Source organism: Equus quagga, chromosome 11 (assembly GCF_021613505.1).
Source record: "Equus quagga isolate Etosha38 chromosome 11, UCLA_HA_Equagga_1.0, whole genome shotgun sequence".
Lineage (NCBI taxonomy): Eukaryota > Metazoa > Chordata > Mammalia > Perissodactyla > Equidae > Equus > Equus quagga.
Genome location: NC_060277.1, coordinates 102,248,759 through 102,272,990, shown reverse-complemented (window position 1 = coordinate 102,272,990; position 24,232 = coordinate 102,248,759). Strand labels below are relative to the sequence as shown.

General features: G+C 44.3%; 1 protein-coding gene across 2 annotated transcripts in view; it reads left to right on the top strand.

Annotated features, from left to right (window-relative positions):
• Positions 1 to 2,016: 2,016 nt before the first annotated feature.
• The window catches only part of PITPNC1 (phosphatidylinositol transfer protein cytoplasmic 1), a 234,592-nt gene continuing 212,376 nt past the window's right edge, over positions 2,017 to 24,232 (top strand). For both annotated transcript variants that reach the window (XM_046675541.1, XM_046675542.1), the window contains exon 1: positions 2,017 to 2,138. In XM_046675541.1, the coding sequence (XP_046531497.1) occupies positions 2,091 to 2,138 (48 nt within the window). In that variant the 5' untranslated portion in view covers positions 2,017 to 2,090. The remainder of the gene's footprint in view (positions 2,139 to 24,232) is intronic.

The window sequence follows — 24,232 nt, the reverse complement described above, 5'->3', positions numbered from 1 at the left end:
TGTCAGATTTAGGTTTTCCACCTCGAGGAATTTGGTTTAGCTTTAATTAGTTGCTGTGAATATTTCTGAGCCGGCTCCAGGAAGCATTTATCTAGAAAATAGTTTTCACTAGAATATAAGTTGAATACAGGGTGTCATATTTCTATCAGGCTCTGTATCATGTTCACACAGTTTATAAATTCTCTCCAGCCATCTGGATGATTTTTTGCCACAGCCCACCCTAGTTATATTGGTTAATTATTTATTAATGATAATTTAAAATACTATAATATTGAGGCCATCTGTCTCTCCATCCAGGTTCTATGAGTAGCTGCAGGACTCTAGAGCACGAACGAATATTTTTCAGAGAAAAGATGATGTTTGCAGGTTATTCTGCATAGAGGCAACTGATGCATTTTTCATCCAGGAACTTTTCAGAAAAACAAGCTTAAAAATACCAGACAAATGAAAAACAGACTTCAGCAGTTACATGCAGCTTCCTGAGTAACTGAAGAATGTGCCTCTTGTGGTTAAAATGAGGGATCTGTTTAATATGGATGAAATACCAACACTCCAGGCATTTTCATTGACATTTCACTGTGACTTTTTGAACTTAGGAGTGCTGACACGAAAACCTATTCTTGTTGCTCCGCCAAGCCTTCAGCCGGACTGCAGAGCAGGGCCAGGAGAGGTGAAAGGCGAGGTCCCGTGCACGTTCCCCCTGGGTGTGTGTCTTTCTGTTTGTACTTCATTTTCATTCACATGGTTGCACTTCCCAGTTTTCCAGGATTCCTTCTCTGGAACCAGTTAGGAAACCAGGCAAGGGTTTGTTTTGCTCCCCAAATCCTATCACCTCTCCAGCGCAGGACTTGCTTTCTGGACCAAAGGGAAAACGCTCGTGGTGGGCGTTTGTAAAGACCTTTTCCAAAGGTCAAGGAACACTTCTGTACCTTGGAGCCAGAAGCTTCCCAGAGTGGCTGGACGGAGCACTGGGGCACCTAGGGGACATTTGAGAACAGAGTCAAAGGGTAAAGGAGCCCTGGGACGCCCCCTTTACCAGTCCTCCCCAGCTCTGGCAGAGCTCCGCTCCGGGGTAGCCCGCCGTCTGGCGCAGCCGGGGACAGACATGCTGTTTTGTTTAAATCCTCCACATTCTTTGCCATTTCCCCATTGGCCGGATGGGGCTACCCTCCCCGCCGCGGCCGCTGCTGATGTCAGCCTCGCTCGCGCTCGCTCCTCCCGCACCCACCTCCCGGGCCCGAGGCACACTGCAGCTCCGCGCCGACTCTCCGGCCGCGGCGAGGTGGCTGCAAACTCGCGGGCACGCACGGCGCTCGGGCAGCCAAGGGACTCGGGGGAGGGGACGCGCGCGGAAGGCGCCAGCTTCCTCTCGCCCGCCCCTCGCAGCCGCGAGCCGTCGTTGGAGGTACCCGGGGCCCCAGCCCGGCAGAGCCGAGCGGCGGCGCCTTCCCTTTTCTCTCCCAGCGAGCCCTGGAGCGCCTCGGGGACCGGCCCTAAAAAGAGCAGGAAATCTTGTTTACCGCCCGGGGAGAGGAGCCTACCGAGCCTTTGTCTGGAAAGTCAGCATCTCCGGCTCCGGCAGCAATGTGTTCCTGGTGACATTAGCATTGGGCAGACCGGCCGGAGAAGGGGGCTCGCCAGGTTCATGCCTGGTTTCGGAGGCGGATCGAGCGGGTGACTTTTGTGCATTCGTTTTAATTTTTGGAAATCTCTCTTTTCTCTTCTCTCGCCCGCTGCCGGGCATGTCCTGATCTGGCGGCCGCTCCTACCGCCCCGGGCTGTCGATCAGAGCGGTTTCCAGTGGGGCTCTTTCTCTCCCTCCCTGACTTTGCAACACCGCGTTCCAGGAGGACCGACCTCGGCGAGGAAGGAGGCGGGGGAACCGCGAACACCGGCCCCAAACCTTGACATGCTCTCGGGCGGAGAGGAGGAAGCCAGGAGCTGAGCGCACCGCCGGGGCTGCTTCGCCGGCCGGCTCCGAGTGCAGGGCTCCGGGCGCCCTGCCCTGCGCCTGGGCGGCAGCCTTGTTAGTCTAGGGGGCTCCCCTCAACCCCCGCTTCCCGTCCCGGGGATCCGCGGCCGGCAGGACCATGCTGCTGAAGGAGTACAGGATCTGCATGCCGCTCACCGTGGACGAGGTAAGCGCGGCGCTGGGCCCGGCCTCGCCCGCTCCCGGCCCCCCGCCTCCGGGCGCCTCGTCCCCCGCCGCCGCCTCCGGGCCGGCGGCTCCACTGCGGGCGACAGGGAAACCCTGGTGGAACATTATCTCCCAAACCAGAAGGTTGGAGGGGGAGGAGAGGGGGGGATTGCTGTTTTCACTTGTCACCCCAGCGGGGGGAGAGACGCGTTGGGTGGGGCGGTGGACTTCAGGTGGGCTCTTTGGGGGCACCTAGAATCCAGATTGCTGGGGATCAGAATGCGCCAAAGGGAGCTGGTGCGCCCCCTCCCTCCAATTAAGAAAATGAAGAAAGCAAACCCAAGAGCCCCAAGCGCGCGCGCCCCAGTAGCTGGGGGCCGGGCGGGGGGCATCCTGTCCTGGCGTGGGCGCCGCCTCCCCTCCCGGCCTCTCTGTAAGGTCGGGGTACTGGGAGAAGCCTTTCGCTCTCAGGATCTGGAGGCCCCGAGCTCCGTTGAGGGGCACCGCGGAGCCCTTGGGGGTCCGTCTGGGCCCGGTCCTCTCGCCGTCGCCGCCAGCCTGGGCGCCGCTCCCGCCACACCCGCGCACCGAGGCTCCCGGACTTGGCGTCGACCTTTCGCAAACCGCCTGGCTCGGAAACTTTCTGCGTCTCTTGTTTCTCCAGCCGCGGGGAGCGTGCTCTGCGGGCGAGCGGGGAGCGGCGGGGCCCGCGGCGCGGCCACGGGAGGGCGCTCCAGCACGTGGGTGCGGGGTCGGCCCGGCTACCGCGGCCGCCGGACGGGCGGGCGCGAGGGGCGGGGGCTCGTCCTGGGCGCTTCCTCCGCGCGCTGCTCCGGTTCCATTCTCCGGATTCCCCCGGAGCTGCAAGCGCTATCATTCGGGAAAGGATGACTCAGTGAGGATTATTCAGGCCCCGGCTTCCCTTTATTCCCTCTCTCCTCCCTGCCTTTTTGGTGATTTCACAATTGCTTAGCGCTTGTCCAGGGACAGCGAAGGAGCGTGAAGCCAATCAGGGTAATTTGAAACTCACTAGTGTGGTTTGATGTGGCAACGCAAATGAAACCAGCGACCAAAACCCTATTTATATTTAAATACAGTGCATTTAATCTATCAGATATGTTATTGAGCCACTACTTTGTGGAAGGGGCTAGGCGTTTTGGGAGAGAAAAAGGTATTTAATCGAGAACGTGGCTGTGTTCCCAAGGGGCTGTCTTCATTTGTCACCTGGAGCAGGTGTTAAGGCAAGACCCAAAGGTAATCCAAGGCAAGATCAAGGTAGCTCCGAGTTTACAAAGCGGATCCCAGGGACATTGGCTGCCAGAGAGAGATCGCACCCCCCACCCTCCCCACCGCCCCCGAGTCCGAGCGTCACTGTCTGTTGGCATTATGAGGAGGGAGCGTTCGAGGAAGGTCTTGAAGGATGGATGCCATGTGGGTGGGCAGAGTTTTGGGGGTGCCTCTGGACCGTGTAAATAAAGTGGAGAAGCAGCACACTGCTATGTGGAGAAGGGGGTGGGGGGCAATGAATGAAACTGGTTATCCGGAGTATTTCTAGAAAAGGTTGAGATCTCCCACCTCATGGGCAGTGAGCTGGAGTGGTGCTTGGAGGTGTGTATGCTTCCACCCCCTTTCCTCCTCATGACTTTATAGGATTTTGGAATCTAGGGGCGATATTGGTACGGCATGAAATATCCCCACAATGCAAGTGACCGTCAAAAAGATAACCAGTTCTGGAATCTTCTCTACTACCCTACAAAATCTCTTTTATTCTGGTTGGTTTACCTTCTCAGGCTTTCTTGAACACTCAGGCACAGCTCTTTTCCCACCTTTGTTGTTTTTTTTTTTTTTGGTACTGAAATACCCACCACTTCAGGGTGAAGTAATTACATTTGAGTGGTATAGGTGGAGGCCCTCCTTTTCTTAATTGGCAAATGAAATCAGACTCCACCTGTAATATACTGTATAATTATAACTTAATGAATGTATAATTTGTTTGGACTAGAGCGTGATTCAGTTTCTGCAAGGTTCTATCCTGAAGTAGTTTTCTATTTGGTCAGAGAAGCAGAGGGGCAGCTTAGATTGCTAGAGTTTTCAAACTGGAAGGATTCACATTAACCAAGTCAGATGATGGTTGAGGAAACTAGGCCCAGCTTGCCAGAAGTTAGACCCCTGGAGTTTGAACCGGTGGTAAACCCCACAATCTCCACAATCCTGCTTTACCTTGCTATGTCTTACTGACCCTACCTTTGAAAACTGGGAAGCATCAGTGACTTCAAAGAAGACAGTTACCCTCAACTTAAGTAACTTTTGGAAGCCTAACTTTTGCTTCCACTCTTGGTTTGTTTTGGGCCTGATTCAATCTACATGGAACTTTTTCTGTCTAACCACCACAGTGCATTAGTAGCAGTGTCCATATTTTTGAGAACGAGGCAAACGCCCTTGTTTTGGAGCGTCAGCAAGAGAACCAACACTGTGTGTCTGTTCTGTTCCCTGGCCTTATCCCATCATAAATCCTGGTGGAGGGGAGCGGAAGGGGCATTGGAGTGTTATTACCCACATTTTGCAAATGGGTAAACTGAGATTCAGAAAGGTTAAGTAATGTGCGTTGGGCCACACAACTAGTTAATAACCAAGCCAGAACCAGAGTCATAGTAAAACCCATTATTTGTTTTTCCTTGCTATGCTCTTTGCCCGTTGCTAGTATTTCATCCAGCAAAAGAAAAAAAACATTTCTTGAAAACAGACAAAGTCAGCACTATCAACTAAATGAAAAATCAAAGACCTTTTGAATTGTTATAGAGAGTACTGATTTCTCCCATTTCTCGAGCCTTATTTTAACTCAAAATGTTCCCTATTTCTGGGAAAGAACAGCTTTGGGAGACAAAAGAAAATAAAGCTGAACCATAGTCTAGAACAGTGTTGGTGTTTTGTTTTGTTTAGACATTAACTTCAGAATAAAGAATTATAAGAAGTAACATCCCATGGATTAATTTTAATTAAAAACCTTCATCGGAATAGTCTCCTCATTTATGTTCCATGTCATTGTCTCTAAACTAAACATAAGTCCTTGGGAAGTTTTAAATGGTGAACGTTCCTGGGGGCTGCTGGTTGGCCACAAAGAGAGAGCTGTAATTGTCTTCATTTGAAACATTTGGTGATGCAGATTCTAGAATTGTAGACTTGGAAGGGCTATTAGAGATGATCTGTAGTTGAGCCATTTCATTTTGTGGAGAAGACTAGAGCTGTAGAAGTTTCAGTGAGTTGCTCGTCCCATAGCTAAGGGCAGGCTGTAGGCCAGAATGCAGGTCTGGTGCAAAGCTGCTTTACTACAAGCCAGGGGTTCTCCCACAGTTTCCCCCGAGGGATTCCTTGTTGGAAGGAACTATTATCCCTAAGCCTGACGTGCAAAGCAGGGGTGCTAGGTGCTCTCTAGTTGAAGGTGAGTTGGAGGCTCTGTCCACTTAGGGGACCTGTAGGGGAGTCAGCTGACTAGAAGGGTGGCCAGGGGGCTCTTTGGATCTTCTTTTGTATAATAAGTCCGTTGGTTGTCCTTAGATCATATGTCTATTTGGGGTGGCTTTTGGATGTGTGGCTCAATGGAGATCATGGTGGATTTCAAGGCTTCTCCCCCACAAGCCGCTCTTTGGTGCTGCCATGGGTCCCAGCATCCTGATCCCAAACTCCATCCCCAGGACTCCTTGGAGCCCAGTCTGCTCTCTCCTGCCTGACAAATACTTGTCAGTAAGATAAGCATCTTCAAAAGCTAAGCACATCCTAATGTGATGGAAGGCAGGGATCCTTTCATTTTCCTTGCTTGCTTGGGTGTTTAACAGTTCCTGTTCTGACTGCGTTAACATTAATGTGTGTACTTTTAGGGATTTATTTGTGGTCTTTAGGGATTTGGTGCACAAAGAAAAATAGAAACACTCCCCTCCTCTGCAAGAAAAGAAGAAAGAGAAAGAAAGAAAAGAAAAGGAAAACAACTTTTTAATACAGAATATTATTTTGTTCTTTGCCCTGGCAGGGAGCCAGCGCGCTTTATCCAGGCTCCCCCAGGTCCCCAGAGAATTTTCTTGTGCACATTTCTGAGAACAGATTTGGGATCAGGGTGGCGCTGTCTCTGGAATGACATAAATGGAGATGCCAAGATGCCCAGCAATGCTTCTCATTCTCTGTTTAAAACGATTTTCAAGAAATGCGCCTGCAAATGTATCAGGCCAGAAATTCTTCAAGGAAAGAGATTTTAAGTTTGATACTGGCACTGACACTGTTTGGTTTTTGTGCAAAGTGATACCCTTGAATATAAAGGATGAAGGCTCATAGACCCTCCCCAGGATTCCTCATAAACATCATTTTGAAAATGTTTTTTAAGAATGAGCCCTGCTTCCGTCCTTTTTTTTTTTTTTTTGAGGAAGTTTAGCTCTGAGCTAACTGCTGCCAATCCTCCTCTTTTTCCTGAGGAAGACTGGCCCTGAGCTAACATCCATGCCCATCTTCCTCTACTTTATACGTGGGACGCCTGCCACAGCATGGTGTGCCAAGCAGTGCCATGTCCGGACCCTGGATCTGAACTGGCGAACCCCGGAGAATGAGCCCTATTGAAGGTTTCGGTTTTTGTTTTTGTTTTTTTTCTGTCAGCCTAGTAGGGAGGGACCAAGGCCAGGGTCATGAGTTTGATTTCCGGGCGATGCCAGTAGCTTCTCTTACCTGTTCCACAATCAGGGGACAATGTTCCTCACGCTGCCCGGTTCTCTTGCAAAGCTCCCTTCTTAGTCGCGAGGGGCACTGGGGCAGGGGGCCGGGTTAATGGATAAGTGCAAACCTTTCACCGTTAATGGAACAGACAACAAGGAGCAGATGCTGTCCTCCAGGGCGGTCGGTGAAATTGACTCTGTGTGTGAAGGACGCTGCCTTTTCCCCGTGATTTTCTTGTGAATGCCCGTCATACAAGACAGATTCTGGGCCTTGGAAAAAAGACACTATTGTTAACAAAACCCTAGTTAAAAACCCAAGTTAAAAGTGGGTAGTAATTAACTTTTGCTTTTTATTACAAAGGCATCAAGCAAGTCCCTAAAGCTCTTAAAAATCAACTTAGAAACCCTGTGTCTGATTACGTGAGTATGACTGATGTTCAAAGAAAAGAGAACCACCTTCATTTCAGAAAGGCTCTCATTTCAGCTGAATGGAGAAGACTTTTTTTTTTTTAAGATTTTATTTTTCCTTTTTCTCCCAAAGCCTCCTGGTACATAGTTATGTATTTTTAGTTGTGGGTCCTTCTAGTTGTGGCATGTGGGATGCTGCCTCAGCATGGCCTGATGAGCGGTGCCATGTCCATGCCCAGGATTCGAACTGGCAAACCCTGGGCCGCCGAAGCGGAGCGCGCGAGCTTAACCGTTCGGCCATGGGGCTGGCCCTGAGAAGACTATTTTTTGTAAGCAGTTTTTAAAAAATTAATATATGTTCCACACTCAGCCTCTTTAAGATCTCTTCCTCACCCCAGAGTGTCAGTTAGGAAGTGTGTGTGTGTGTGTGTGTGTGTAGGGGGCGGGTTCACAGTTGATATTGTTGTTCTTGGATGTAAAAGTGTGTGCACAGTGACAGGCGGCAAACATGTTTTTCAGGGGCAGTGATTACTGGAAAAGGACGTTGAGGTTCATTGCCTCAGCTGCTCGAGCGAGGGCACAGGGGCCCTGGCTGGCCTGCGTGGGCTTTGGCCTGCTTTCTGTTGCCTGGAGGTCTGTATGGTCAAGTAACTATGAAAACTTTTTTGGAAACTAGTTAACACTTCTGCCTCTGTTCAGAGAACAAGACAAATATAGAAATCAGCTGATTTGTAGCAAGAAGTCAGGAAGGTTTGATGTATCTTTTTTTTTTTTTGAGGAAGATTAGCCCTGAGCTAACATCTGCTGCCAATCCTTTTCTTTTTGCTGAGGAAGACTGGCCCTGAGCTAACATCCGTGCCCATCTTCCTCCGCTTTATATGGGAGATGCCTACCACAGCTTGCCAAGCTGTACCCTGTCCGTACCCGGGATCCAAAACGGCGAACCCCGGTCTGCTGAAGCAGAATGTGCGCACTTAACCGCTGCGCCAGCCAACCAGCCCCCGAGGTTTGACATATCTTTAACAAATTCAGCCTACTGGGAGAGGAAAAGGAGAATTTCAGATTACAATTGCCAACTGCCCACCCTCCCTGCCTCATGCTGGAAATTAGGAATTTTGTGGTATTCCCAAGTGGAGAATTTTTGGTAGGCTACATGGCAGATGAAGTTAAAGTGTGTTGTAAATATTAAAACTAAAAGACAAATCGTATCTGGAAAATGTAAAGTTGTTTGAAAAAATTATCTTGGAAGCTTTACTTTTGATACTATCCATCCTCCAACTTACAAAAACTTACAAACAATTCATACAAACAAACAGGAGCTTGGGGGTGTGCACACCTCCAGGGGGCGCTGTTTACATGGAACCCAATGGAAATAGTGCTGTGCGATGGCCCTGCACCTGACCAACCACCTCTGTCAGTGCTCTCAGGCTTCCCAGCCCCTGCTGCTGTCACATGTTACAACTTGAACGATTGTAGCAAACTTCTGGGTTTATAAGTGGAAATGACACCTCTTCAGAGAAGTCTTCCTTGACCATTCCATCTAAAATAGTTTTTCTCAGGGGCCAGCCCAGTGGCACAGCAGTTAAGTTCGTGTGCTCCACTTCAGCGGCACGGGGTTCACAGGTTCAGATCATGGGCATGGACCTATGCACCGCTTGTCAAGCCATGCTGTGGCAGACGTCCCACATATAAGGTGGAGGAAGATGGGCATAGATGTTAGCTCAGGGCCAGTCTTCCTCAGCAAAAAGAGGAGGATTGGCACCAGATTTAGCTCCGGGCTGATCTTCCTAAAAAAAATAATAATAAAGAAAGAAAGTAAAATAAAATAGTTTTTCTCCATTATTCTCTGTCTCTGCACTTATTTCCTTCATAGCAATTATAATCTGTACTTATCTTTGTTTATTCGTTTGTCATCCGTCTCCATCACTATCTTTTCAATGTATAATCTACATAGGAAAATACTGACAAGATCTTTTAACTTATTTTTCTTCCATACTAATAAGTCTTTGCAATTGGGATGTATTTTCCATTTGCAGCATATCTCACTTGCCATTAGCCACTTTGCAGTGCTCAAGGGCCACACATGGCTGGGGGCTCTGCTGTACTGGACAGGGCAGCTCTAATGCTTAAACTTCAGGTCTGGCACATAGTAAATACTTGCTGAAGGAATGGGTGGGGAGAAGCTGAGAAAAACAGGAACCTTTTAGGAAAGCTGACCCTAAATGTCTTACTTCACACTGTTTAATTTTTTTTTTACTTAAGTTTTATACCACTTGAAAATTTGCAAACTTGGAGCCGGCCCCGTGGCCGAGTGGTTAAGTTTGCGCGCTCTGCTGCAGGTGGCCCAGTGTTTCATCAGTTTGAATCCTGGGCATGGACATGGCACTGCTTATCCAGCCACGCTGAGGCAGCATCCCACATGCCACAACTAGAAAGACCCACAACTAAGAATATACAGCTATGTACCTGGGGGGGGGCTTTGGGGAGAAAAAATAAAATCTTTAAAAAAAAAATTTGCAAACTAGAGATTCTTTTGTATTAAAAACATCCTGATGGCCTAGCAGTTAAAGTTCCGTGTGCTCCACTTTGGTGGCCTGGGTTCAGTTCCTGGGTGCGAAACCACACTTCTCGTCTGTCAGTAGCCATGCTGTGGTGGCCGCTCACATAGAAGAACTAGAAGAACTTACAACTATACACAACTATGTACTGGGGCTTTTGGGGAGAGAAAAAAAAAAAGGAGAAAAATTGGCAACAGATGTTAGCTCAGGGCTAATCTTCCCCTGCAAAAAAAAAAAAAAAAAAAAATTCCTCAGCAATACCCCTTAGAAGTTTGAGGCCAGTGGTTCCTGGGAGTTAATGTAATCAGTCTATTTCCCTTCTAACTCCTGGAGGAGTGTATTAGATTTCTATTGCTGTGTAACAAATTATCACAAACTTAGTGTTTTAAAACCACATGCTTTATTATCTCACAGACTTGTAGGCCAGCAGTCTGGGGATGGCATGGCTAGATTCTCTGCTCAGGGTCTCACAAGGTTGAAAAGAAGATGTGAGTCTGGCTATGTTTCTTCCTGGAGCTTGGAGTCCTCTTCCAAGCTCACGTGGTTGTTGGCAGAATTTAATTCCTTGTGGCTGTAGGACTAAGGTCCCCCCTCTCTTGCTGGCCATTAGCTGGAGGCCAGCTCCTAGAGGCCGCCTGCCATTTCCTGCCATGTAGCCCTCGTTCTCCACAACATGGGAGTTTGTCCCTTCAAGGCCAATAGGAGAGCATCTGCTGCAACTTTAAATCTTTCTGACTTTTGTCTCTGACCTCTAAACTCTTTCTCGAAAAGACTGGTCTGATTAGGTCAGGTCCACCCACATTCAAGGGGAAGGAATCATATAGGGTGCGCACTCCAGGGAGCGGGAATCTTGGGAGCCATTCTGCCTACCATAGGGAGATTAGCTGGATTGAAAGTTTCCACTGGAGAGAGGAGAAGTAGTTATTTCTTATGTGTAGGAAACAGGGATGGCAAGGTGCAGGTTGGCACTCGGGGCAGCGTGAAAGCATTCCTCTTGCAAATGCTTATTGAACTCATACTATGCGCCAGGCTCTAGGGATGGGGCAGCAAATGAGGCAGACGTGACCTCTGCCCTCGAGTTGACAGTCCAGGGGACACTGGAGAAGTGTCATTGCCATTCTAAAATAGATTATGGCATTGGTTGCACAATTCTGTGGAAATATATTAAAAGCCATTGAATTAGTATGTAAAATACATCTCAATAAAGCTGTTTTTTGAAAAAAGTAGAAGTGCCTGCAGATTTTTTGCAGCAAATAGACGTCTATGTTCAGAGAGAGCACCATTGACAGAAAGTGCTGAATTTGAATTATGGATACACTGAAAAGTTGCGGTCCCTGTCCTCAAGGAGATGGCTCTGGTTGTCCTGAATTTAGACAGTTTTCCAAAGGAGCTTGTTCTCTTCTGCAGCAGTGTGGGAAAAAATCTGCCAGATTTGGACCAGAATGACCGTAATTTAGGTCAGAACATGATACTTAGGGGAAAAAAAGTAATCACAGCTTGACTAGCTGCCAACTGCAAGGCTGCTGGGTGCTGGGGAACTTCAGTGACAGACTTCACAATCCTCAGGAGCCTCCCACCCCTTGAAGGGACCGAGGCTGGTGGCCTCTGGAAGGAACTGCACCTTTCTGGCTACTGAAGCTCCCTTTATGGCTGCAAGTGTGTTTCTCTGCTTTCTATGTGCATTAAATGGGAAATAATGTGTTAGCAGAAGGAATCCTAGAATACACGTTCTGGAGGAGATGCTTCTAGATGGGAGTTGAGTTCTCTGCCTTTCGTCTCTGGCTGGTGTCCTCAAGACTTCCCATTGTGGGCTTTATTATAAAGGAGGCTACTGGCTATTTACACTACATCTCCGTAGGCTGTGTCAAGGATGGCAAAACCACACCATGTTAGGCTGGGCAAACCTCCCAGCATGGCAGATTGCTAGAAGGGAGCCCCACCCCACGGGACACACTGGCTTGGCCACTGGCTTTACCCTTTTTTTTTTTAAAGATTTTATTTTTTTCCTTTTTCTCCCCAAAGCCCCCCTGTACATAGTTGTATATTCTTCGTTGTGGGTCCTTCTAGTTGTGGCATGTGGGACGCTGCCTCAGCGTGGTTTGATGAGCAGTGCCATGTCCGCTCCCAGGATTCGAACTAACGAAACACTGGGCCGCCTGCAGCGGAGCGCGCGAACTTAACCACTGGGCCACGGGGCCAGCCCCCCACTGGCTTTACCCTTGATATAGGAAGGAGTCTAGGGTCACCCGCCACCTCCTGGCTGATTGCCTGCGCAACATTATACAAGGCCGTTTGTTGATTTAGAAACACAAAAGCCAGAGCTCACCAAGATTTTGACATCAAGCATTAAAGTGACTCATTCTTTCACTTCCCAGCACTCTGACAAAAGGCACTTGATCTTAAAACTCCTTTTTAGACTTTAGTGGAAGTTGACTCCTACTTCTAAACAAGTAGCTAACGAAAGTTCTTGATCGAATTTATCGAATGACTCTTCACTTCTTTTATCTTTCTTTTTTTTCGGTCCTTTTAAGTTTGGGTGAATCACAATCTTCTAGAATTCCTGTGGTTCCTGAGCAAAGAAAAAAAAGTCATCATCCTTTAATTCCTTTAGAATTATATCTGATAATCTTTAGGGTGTTGTTCCTTTCCCAGACTGAATCACCTGGAGAAGTAAGATTGGTCAAACGAATGTAATTTGATGACAACCTATAATAATGTTGTTTAAGCATCCAGTTTAAGCAGCTAATCTCCAAAGACTGCTCCCCTGCCCCATGTCGTTTACACACACACACACACACACACACACACACCCCCCATTTAGATCTGATTATATTTGCTGCATTAAGGTCACATTCAGTGCTCTGAGCGCTACTTTGTATATTTTTACACCAAAAATGGCTAATCTGTGTATTTATTTAGAGGAAAATTTATCAACTGGGGAATGAGAGGACACCGTTTACTTGGATGCTAATAAAGGTGCTGAAACCTTCAAATGCACTGGGTCTCATTTGCTGGATTATTTCTATTTCTCAAAAGCTCTCCAGTACTTTCTAGTTTTAACCATTGTTGTGGGACTTATTTATTAATTCTTAAAATGGCAAAGTTTCGCTTATCTTTTGACTCTCTGGCAAAAATGTTTCCAATTTGTATAGACAGCTTAGAGAGACAGCGATGGGACCAGTTAGTATTGTACCTGATCTTCCTGAAAAGTGCTGCGGAGGACTGAACAGTGCCTGGAAGGCTGAGGGTTGCGCTGTGGAGCTTGCTTATCTGAGCCATCTCGGTCTTCGTGTCTTACATGAATTGTGAAAGTTACTTGCCCTGTCTCTCTTGGTCACAGCAGTGAGGAGCTAGGCAGTTAGCCTGTGTCACAAGGTCTTGGCTGAGTATGACCCTGCAGTAACCTTGCTTTTGTGTATATAATAAAATAGGGCTATATGCCCCAGTGATGAATCCCATGAAACATTCTGTTTGGAAAGTAAGTGTTTTAAAATTTGGTTTCTATTTTCTTTTTTTCTTTTTTCTTTTTTTTTGTTGAGTTATTGATAGGTTACAATCTTGTGAAATTTCAATTGTACATTAATGTTTGTCAGTCATGTTGTAGGTGCACCACTTCACCCTTTGTGCCCACCCCCACCCCACCTTGGTTTCTATTTTCTTTTTGATTTTATTTTTCCTTTTTCTCCCCAAAGCCCCTTGGTACATAGTTGTGTATTTTTAGTTGTCTGTCCTTCCAGTTGTGGCATGTGGGATGCTGCTTCAGCATGGCTTGATGAGCGGTGCCGTGTCCGTGCCCAGGATTTGAACTGGGGAAACAACTGGGCCACCAAAGTGGAGCGTGCAAACTCAACCACTCGGCCACGGGCCGGCCCCCAGTTTGTATTTTCAAATGCTTGGATTGATAGCAGTCACATTTCACATGCAAAAGGAGGAAAGGAGAGAAGTTACATTTGTTGACTGCCTTCTTGTTTCAGTGAGTTTCCTGACAGCCCTGTGAGTTAGATACCATCATTCCGTTTCACAGATGTGAATTATAGGTACTTGCATGGCTAGTCAGCGCGAGACCTGAATTCACACCTAGGCTGGTCAGACTCCATGGCACATGCTCTGTGCTTTACCCAGTTCTGCTTGCCTAGAATCCTAAAGCTGGAAGGAGCCTTAGAGGTTATTTAGTTCTATCACACACACACACACAAAGTTCTTAAAAATTTTTCTTCAAGATCACCAAAGGAAATAATTGGGGGAGAGTAGTTCTTCTGTTCCAGTTAAGCCAAGAGAGTAGCACATAAGCTTTATCTCCCACTGAACGAACATTTTTACCCGAGTATTAAACCAGGTGACATTCCTCGGTTTAACTTTGATAAGTGAATCATACCCCCCTTTGGAAATAAGTTTTGTAGTTCATACTCTAAAAAGAGAACCACCCCTACACTTTTGGAAATTATTTCTTTTAATGGCAGAAAAAACCTTTGGCTTTCATAGACATCATCGGCAGAGATTTTTGCTGATGAGCACCTGTGAGTTTCTCAAAATCGGTATCTAAAAATAACGATGGGAACAGACAAGTGACACCATGTTTTTGGCATATTTAGTTGAAAACTTAAAGTTCTTCACTGGAGGTAAGCAAATTGGAGGGTATGAGAAATGATCAAAACGTATTATTCACAGTTGTATATTTACCCTTCCTGCTGTGATGGCTCTCCTTTGCTAAGATTGCCTCTTGAGTCAGTTTATAAACCACGTGCACAAGTCATATTGTTCCTTTATAGTCGCATCTCATGTGGACTAAAATAATTTTTTTAACTTGATGAAATTATTTTTTCAAAAATGGAGCTGTAAAAGATTTGTTTTGAAATTAAAAGTTATCCTCAAAAGATGTTTGCCATGATCAAGGATGTTAAAATCAATGAAAAACCCCAAACAAACCTGCCCTAAGTTCCACTGTGGAGATTCAGAGATGTTTTGCTCTGTGTCAGCTCTGTTGAAATAAACATGTAATCCCCTAAAATGAACTGTTTGAAGGGGACCATACTTGATTGGATGTGTACATTCTGGTCAGTATTTTGTTATAATAATTTTTTTAAATTGTGGTAAAATACGTATTACATAAAATTCACCATCTTAACCATTTTTCTTTTAAAGATTTTATTTTTTTCCATTTTTCTCCCCAAAGCCCCCCGGTACGTAGTTCGTAGTTGTATAATCTTAGTTGTGGGTCCTTCTAGTTGTGGCATGTAGGATGCTGCCTCAGCATGGCCTGATGAGTGGTGCTATGTCCGTGCCCAGGATTCGAACCGTTGAAACCCTGGGCCGCTGCAGCAAAGCGCGTGAACTTAACCACTCTGCCACGGGCCGGCCCCTTAACCATTTTTAAGCACAGAGTTCAGTGGCATTAAGTACATTCATATTGTTGGGCAGCCATCACCACCATCCATCCACAGAACTCTTCGTCTTGCAAAGCTGAAACTGTATCATTAGACGGTGAATCCATTCCACCTCCATGCAACCGCTGGCAACTGCTGGCAACCACCATCCTACTTTCTGTCTCTATGAATTTACTGCTCTAGGTATCTGGTCAATGTTTTTTTTAAGCATCAGTTACATTATTTTATTGTTAAATTCATATGATGTTCTCTGAAACAAACCCAGTAAAACTTAAATGAATGGAATCCAACTAGAATTTTTTTTCCTGACTTTTGCCTTCTTTCAAGGGAGGAAAATGACAGATGGGCCCATGTCTGTATTTTGGCTGACGTTAATGACTCAGTTAGTGACCTATAACTTTGCAGCAACAGCTGAAGTGCTTGACAATTTTAATTCAAGAGTACTACTATATTGTCATTTAACAGAAAAAGTACATTTTTGTCCAGAATAGTTACCGAGCAGGAAAAATTACCAGTGCATTTTGGAAGCATTTCAAACAAACAGGGTCGGCAATGACAAGTGTTCTTCTGTTAAAGCAGAAGACAGGCTATTTGGTTAATGATAATACTTTATTCTTGTACCAGGTGGAAATGGACATTAATTGGACCGACCGTTTTTCTGAATAAAGAAGTACAGTTTAAATGTTAGCTTATTTTTTTAGGATTTTATAAATGTTTAACTTAGGAGAAAAAAATAATTTACGTCAGTATGATGGCTTATTAATAAATTAACCTTGTAACATTTTCATTCTTGTTAATTCTGTTAGTGACGTCTGCAGATAGAGTTTTCAACTCAATAGCCAACAGCCTGGATTTCATTAGATTTTATAGGATGATGGTCCTGCCACTCTCAAGGAGCAGTTTTTTCCATGTACTATCCAAGAAAGTAGTAGAGTCTACAAGAATATTGGTCCCCAGCTTTCCCATCCAATCTGAGAAGCATTTTCCAGTGTGCCTGGGACACCTTACAGGTGTGTTAACCTCTAATGCACTTGAAATATTGGACATCTGCAATACGAAGTCTCAGAAAATGAGTCTTGTTAAGCCAGTAATTAGCAATTAAACAACGTAGAGAAACAACACTGGATAGATATTTGAGAAAACAAGAATTGTAATCACCTGTGTGTGTGGACAGGCAGTCCTGAAGACAGGAGTTACTCTGAAGTTTGCACTTGAGCCCATGGGCATGTCTTGTGAAATAAGTGCCTTCTCTTTTGTTAGTGCCCTGGTAACATTGTCCTCCATCAGGAACATTTTGCTGAGTTTGCCTGGATCTGAAATAATGATGATGCTGGTGCTGATGAAAAGACTAATGTGGCTCTTAATATTGCCTCACACGTCTCATCATCCTGGAGTATTTCAGCCTCCGTAAAAGTGATGTGCTGGATAAAAGTGGTTTTCTTAATACTTAAAAAGTGCTGTGAAAATAGATGGTCCTTTTGCTTAATGAGAGAGGTTTAAAGATCTGAAATATGCTTATTTAATCCCCCTCCTGCCCAAAGTGCAAATAGTTTGGTAACCAGAATTGCATTTAATCACTGGGGTACAGATTGTACCATGCAGCTGGAGACCCAAACCCTGCACTATTGAAAGCCAGGGCGCTCATTTTTTTGATATTATGTTTTTGCAGCTCATAAAGAAGCATCATGTCCAAAGTGAAAAACCTTTAGATTCAGCATTCAGTAATTCACCTCTTTTGCATTGTGTTGGATGGAAGCTTGGACACAGCTGAGTGTAATTATGTTTTTCAGCAGTATGACTTAAGGTGCTGCAGATATGGGTGTACTTAGAGATTTCTTGCCAACATCTGGCTGAAAAGGAGCTTGGTTGTTTTTTTTTTAAAAAAATGCAATTAGGATATTAGTTGTCCAAATGGAATAATTCCCTTAAGCCTTTTCAAGAAAAACACTTCCACAAGGGTCAAGTATATTTAAAATTAGCTATTATTTACACAGTGCTCCACCTTTTACCCACGCTCCTCTAGGAGTTGTTTCTTGTTTGAAAAATATAAGTTATGTCTGTCAGAAACCATCTTATTTTTTAAAGAGGTTCGGGACTGGTCCTCAGATCAAAAGCAGCCGAATCCCTGGCATCACAGAAGCTTCATCATCAATGCATCAATTTTTCATCTGCAGAATGGCTCTGCTCAGTGTTGTCCTGGCCTGCGGACAGCCTCTCCTGTGGACCCAGAGAAGGAACTGCCCAGGGGCCTTACAGACCTCTATTTTTGGTAAAGGTTAAGAACAAAGTAAAAAGATGCAGTGAGAAGTGGTGGCCAGGGCTGTTGCGTTGTGGCTCGTGGCTGGATCCAGGCCTATGTTGCTGACCACTGGGCTCAGGACCCACCCTGGGATTCTCTCAGAACACAACCTGGAACAGAACCTGCTCACCCTGGTGTAGACTTGAGGGCTTTGCCACCACCCCATGGCACACCTTTTGGGTGTGTCTCATCTTCAAGCTGGATGATCAGCTTGCTTTCTGCTTTTGTTGGGTCTTTTTTAATTGCAAATCAGCCACACCTTAAGATGCTCACCTTTTAAGTCCTGGTAATTGCCCCACCTCTCGCAGGGAGTGGGCATCCTTGGAAGGAGGTGTAATCACTTTCAAACATGATTTTTCTTTCATTTTTCTCTCCCTTTTTATTTAATTAAACACCTTTCATTTTGTCTCGTTGAGCCAAGGAACCCACGTCGCCCTCAGCTGGGTTTTCTGGTTTAGAGTGGTGCAGGATAGTGAGGAGTGTGAACACGGACTTAGAAGAACTGGCGGAGTCCATGCTGTGTGATAGCCATGAACTGATGTAGGAAGACGCCATTTTCCTGTGCCTCAGTTTCTTCAACTGTTAAATACTCCTCTTTTGCCTCCATCAGGGACTGATCACATGAGATACAGAGGCTGCTCAGCAAATGTAAGGGGTGAGGATAATCGTTCACCTGTGGGTACTACATGAATACTTGGTAATCATGCGTTCCCTGAGCTGTGCAGGAAATGATAGTCTCACACTTTTAAATACCTTTATTTTAGGGAGCCCACCTAGTACAATAGAATTTTGGAATGGCCCGTGGGAGGGAATCCTGAGGCATCCATAGGATCTGAGTTTGCCTGGTGGGAATCTTATGTCATAGTAACAAATGCTTAAGGATTAGTTTATTTCCAGCCCTGCAGGAGCTATGTATTGCTTCTTAAAATTTTATTATTCAACTCTGTCCTGTTTATGTTGCTATGGTGGTGTGTCTCTTGCTTGGGTGTCAAGATTGCCATTGAAAATAGATAGGCCAAAATAACAGCTTGACAGGTGGCTGTGCTTTGTGATGTTGTTTGTAAAACTACTTTATGAAGAAGTCCAGTGCAAGTAAATCATGCAACTGTGCCCTTTATTGTATTATATATTTTAGCACTTTTTTTTAACACATTCCTCTCCTTTCTGTTTTATATATAGACTTTTTTCTTTTTCAAGCAGTGCCGTGCCAATTTCCTGTAGTAATACAAGGCAAGAGTTCAGCTCATTTCATTTTGCAATGGATGTCCTTTCCTTGTTTTGTGTAACTGGAGCCCTCCTCCTAAAAATAGCCCTTCTTTTCTTAATCTGATTCTTTTTATAGCTGATGTACTCTTTATTTAAATGAAAGACCTCTTTTAATGTGCCATTTACATATCCCCACACACACATATCTATACATACACATATGTATATACACACATGCGTATACATATGTGTATGTATATATGTATATTTCCGTGTAGGGCATAATCGTTAGTGAATGTGGTAGTAGAAATTGTTTCCATTGACCTGTCATTAAGCTCTCATCTGCTATTTATGATCATTTTCTTTCTTTTGAGATAAAATCATAGAAAGAACCACTGTAAGGATCCTTTCTATAATAATCTTGCGTGGCCATCATCTTGCCTTTTAGCTTAAATACCAGCATGGCCGGGTGCTTGCTCTTTGTGGTCTGACCTCTTCTACGATTGTCCACGTCAGTGTGTTAGAAGATGCTTTCTATGTTTAGTTGATGTCAGCCTCCCTGGAACTTTCATGGTCGTTCCTTGTTTTCCCCTCTATTGTGACACAAACCAGCTGCTTCCACATGTTGGCTCTTTAAATAGTTAAGGACAACTATAATGTTGTTCTTTGGTTTTCTCTTCTGCTGGCTTAATATTCGCAATCCCCTCAACGATTCAATTATGAAATGGTTTGCAGACTCCCTCCCTGTTCCCGTTGTCCTCCCTTGTTATTGCCCTTTACACAATATTGAACACAATGCTCTAGAGCTGGGATCAGCAACCTTTTTCTGTAAAGGGCCAGATGGAAATATTTTAGAATTGCAGGCCATAAGGTCTCTGTTGCAACAACTCAACTCTGGCCTGTAGCACGAAAGCAGGCAAAGACAATACATAAATGAATGGGCATGGCAGTGTTCTGATAAAATTTTGTTTATGGACACAAATTTGAATTTCATATAATTTTTGCATGTCATGAAATAGTATTCTAATTCTGATATACTTCCACCATTTAAAAATGCAAAACCTGTTTGTAGTTCATGGGTCATATAAAAACAATTGTGAGCTGGGTTTGGCCCAAGATATTGAAGGACCAGTGCTGAAAACATGGGAACTGTTACTTTAGCGCCTTATGTTTTTGTTGATACTTTAGCATAAGCAATGTCATTTTCAAAGGTTGTGTCAAACTGCTGGCTGCTTTTGAGAAGGTGATCAGCTCGCTCAGGTCTTATCCAGGAGATCTCCTGGCAAAGCTGTGTCTCTCTGCCGTGTATATGAGATCTACAAAAATAAGCAGCCTTCTAGCAACAACAACCATTACCATAGGACTTTGAAATGTAAATGTGGTGAATGACATCTCCTGACTTGAGTTTGAGAAAATGTTTTTGACTCTTGCTTCTGTTATTTACCATGTCAGCTACTCCTCTTTGCTTAGTGGCAGATGTGATAAGCATGACTTTCTGTCTTTATCCAAGCCATTGACTTTTCAGTAACATCCAAATCATAAAATATACATCATAACTGCTTACCTTGGTTGCAGAAATTCCGGTAGGCATTTGGGTGTGGAAATGAAGCCCTCAATTATATTAATAAGCTTAAGAGTGGATTATTCTGTACTTCCTTATTAGTTTTAATTTTTAAAACAAGGTTCTCATTAGATATTTCGTAAAACAGTTTAAGATTATAATTCAACATACAGAAGAGAAAATTTAGTAAATGATGAAGCCAATTTTTTTTAGTGTATAAACATTTAATTAAACTTACATATGATTTGTTTATGTGGTTCTTAACATAAACAAGGTTATGCTTTCACAGGGGAAGGGAAGACACAGAGGGCCAACATCTATGGAACATTCTAGTGTGCCAGGACATCCTTGCAGACATCCTCCGTCCTTTGTTTTACAGATGTGGAAACTGAGGCTCACACGATTTGTCAGAATCACCCAGATGGTCAGTGGCAGAGTTGGATTCAAATCCAGGGCTCTTTGGCTACAAATTCCATTTGCTTTCTCCAACAGCACCATTGCTTTCGATAGCCAAAGAGAAGTTGACATTCATTCGTTATCAAGTTAATTGTATCAATATAGACAGTTGATCCTAAAGTGGATATATATTCCTGAGTTATTTACTAGAATGATACATTTTGGAGTATATATCCCAGAAACTGTGATTTAAAATAAGAATATTGACCTCCTTAGTGGAAAGAGAGTGTCAAGTTAACACTATATTTGCATTTGTCATTCTTTGGTAAAACTGCTAACATAGATACAATTCTAGATTACCTTAAAGCTATTATAAATCTTGGGGAAAACCTAGATTGTTTTTAGAAAGCTTCTGTGTTTATCTAGACTGTATCTTGCGAAAAGGCACTTCAAGATGTCATTATATGAATATTCAGAAAATAATTGAGCCTAGATGAAAATGTGTGATAATCTAAAGACATCATTTAAGTCAGGGCTTTAAAAATACATTACTGCCAGTGGAAAGGGAAGTCTCGTGAACGCGTGCTTTACAATTCACTATGCATGCTGTAGTTCCACCTATACCCCAGGTCCTTAACAGCAGATTTCCAGAAGGGAGGTGAGACAAATTTTGAAAATAAAATTTTGAAGCTCCAAAAGTAAGACATATTTAATATTTTAATTGTTTGATTGTATGAGATGGATTCCTTAGTAATAGCTGGTGCTGGGACAAGACCTTTGCTGAGACTCTTCTCTGAGGGGCTGTTCATGACGGTTTATGACTTTCTGGAGCTGGTGGCCTCTCATGCTTTAGGTTATGAGCTCCTTGGAGGATCGTGATTGTCATCGCCTCTTTTTTAACTCCCCACAGTTCCTCTTATGGTGCTTTGCACGTTATGGTTGCTTAGTTGAGGTTGACTGCCAGCTTATGGTCATTTAAATTCAGGTCCAATTTTTGTGTTGATTGTGGTTTGAAAAACAGGAAAAAATATATTACTCTTTTAATTCTTTTTTATTGAATATTGAACAAGTATGAAGCAATATACCCTTGAACCCATTGCCCAGCTTAACAAGTATAATGATGCAAGTTCATTTAACACTCTGTATCCCCCTCCTTGATCCCAGGTTGTCTGTATATGTGACATCATAGGGGAAATGTCTTCACCAGCTTGCCATTTTTTTCTGTTAAATTTTTGTGGGGGCCAGCCCCTTGGCTGAGTGGTTAAGTTCACACACTCTGCTTTGATGGCCCAGGGTTTAGCCGGTTTGGATCCTGGGCGTGGACATGGCACTGCTCGTCAGGCTGTGCTGAGGCGGCGTCCCACATAGCACAACCAGTAGCACTCACAGCTAGGATATACAACTATGTACTGGGGGACTTTGGGGAGAAGAAGAAGGAAAAACAGAAGATTGGCAACAGATGTTAGCTCAGGTGCCAATCTTTAAAAAAAAAATTTTTGCATTGATATAATTCACATACCATAAAATTGATTCTTTTAAATGAGTGTACAGATCAGTGGTTTTAATATATTCACAAGGTTATGCAACCATCGCTACTATCTGATTCTAGAGCATTTCTATCGCTCAAAAAGAAAAGCTGTACCCACTGGGAGTTACTCCCCCTTCTCTCCTTTCCCCAGCCCTTGGAAACCACTAATCTGCTTTCTGTCTTTATGGATTTGCATATTCTGGACATTTGATATAAATGAAATCATACAATATGTGGTCTTCTGCGTCTGGCTTCTTTGTCTTAACATGATGTTTTCAGGGTTCATCCTTGTTCAGTGTTGTAGCATGAATCAGTACTTCATTCCTTTTTATGGCTGAATAATATTCATTGTATGGATTTGTCTATCATATTTTGTTTTGTTTTGTTTTTGAGGAAGGTTAGTCCTGAGCTAATTACTGCCAGTCCTCCTCTTTTTGCTGAGGAAGACTGGCCCTCAGCTAACATCTACACTCATCCTCCTCTACGTTATATGTGGGACGCCTACCACAGCATGGCTTTCTCCGAGCAGTGCCATGTCCGCATCCGGGATCCGAACTGGCAACCCCGGGCCGCTGAGAAGCGGAACGCGCGAACTTAACCGCTGCGCCACCGGGCTGGCCCCTATCACATTTTGTTTATCCAGTCATCTGTTGATGGACATTTGTGTTGTTTCCATTTTTTGCTCTATTATGAATAGTGCTGCTATAAATATTCATGTACAAGATTTTGTTTTCACTTCTATAGGCTGTATATCTAGGAGTGGAATTTCTGGGTCATATGCAGATTTTAACTTATTGAGGAACCCCCAAACTGTTTTCCACAGTCCACGCACTATTTTACTTTCCCACCAGCAGTGTATGAGGGGTCCAGTTTCTCAGCATCCTTGACAGCACTTGTTACTTTTTGTTTTTTTGATTCCAGTCATTCTAGTGGGTGTGAAGTGTACGGAGCTCGTCGTGCTTTTGATTTGCATTTCTGTAATGACCAGTAATGTTGAGCATCTTTTCATGTGCTTATTGGCTATTCTATATCGTTGTGGAAATTTCTATTGGAGTTAGCTGTGTTTTTATTCTTTTTTTTTAAAGATTTTGTTTTTTATTTTTCCTTCTCCCCAAAGCCCCCGAGTACATAATTGTGTATTTTTAGTTGTGGGTCCTTCTAGTTGTGGCATGTGGGATGCCACCTCAGCATGGCCTGATGAGCCGTGCCATGTCCCCACCCAGTGAAACCCTGGGCCACTGAAGCGGAGCGCTCGAACTTAACCACTCGGCCACAGGCCAGACCCTGTCTTTTTATTCTTGAGTTGTAAGAATTCTTTCTGTATTCTGGATGTTAGACCACATACATTCTGTATTCTGGCTGTTATCAGATATGTGATTTGCAAATATTTTCTCCCTTTCTGTGGGTCGTCTTTCCACTTTCTTGATAGTGACCTTTGAAGTGCAAAAGTTTTAAATTTTGATGAAGTCCAATGTATCTATTTTTTCTTTGGTTCCTTTTGCTTTTGGTAGAATATCTAAAAAATCATCCAAGGTCACAGAGATTTACACTTACATTTTCTTTTTTTTTTTTTTCCTGCTTTTTCTCTCCAAATCCCCCCAGTACATGGTTGTATATTTTAGTTGTGGGTCCTTGTAGTGGCATGTGGGATGCCACCTCAGCATGGCCTGACGAGTGGTGCCGTGTCTGCGCCCAGGATTCGAACCGGTGAAACCCTGGGCTGCCGAAGCGGAGCGCTTGACCTTAACCACCCGGCCACGGGGCGGCCCCGACACTTGCATTTTCTCCTAAGAGTTTTACAGTTTGAGCTCTTACATTTAGGTCTAGGTCTTTGGTCCATTTTGAGTTAATTTTTGTGTGCGGTGTGGGGTAATGGTCCAAATTCATTCTTTTTCATCTGGACACCCACTTGTCCCAGTGCCATTTGTTGAAAAGACTATTTCCCCCCATCGTATTGCAGAGCTTGCTCTTTTTCTCTCAAGATTTTTATCCTAAGATTGATACTTAAAACTATAATTCATTCACTTTTATGGCTGTGTAGTATCCTGTCTATGAATCTGC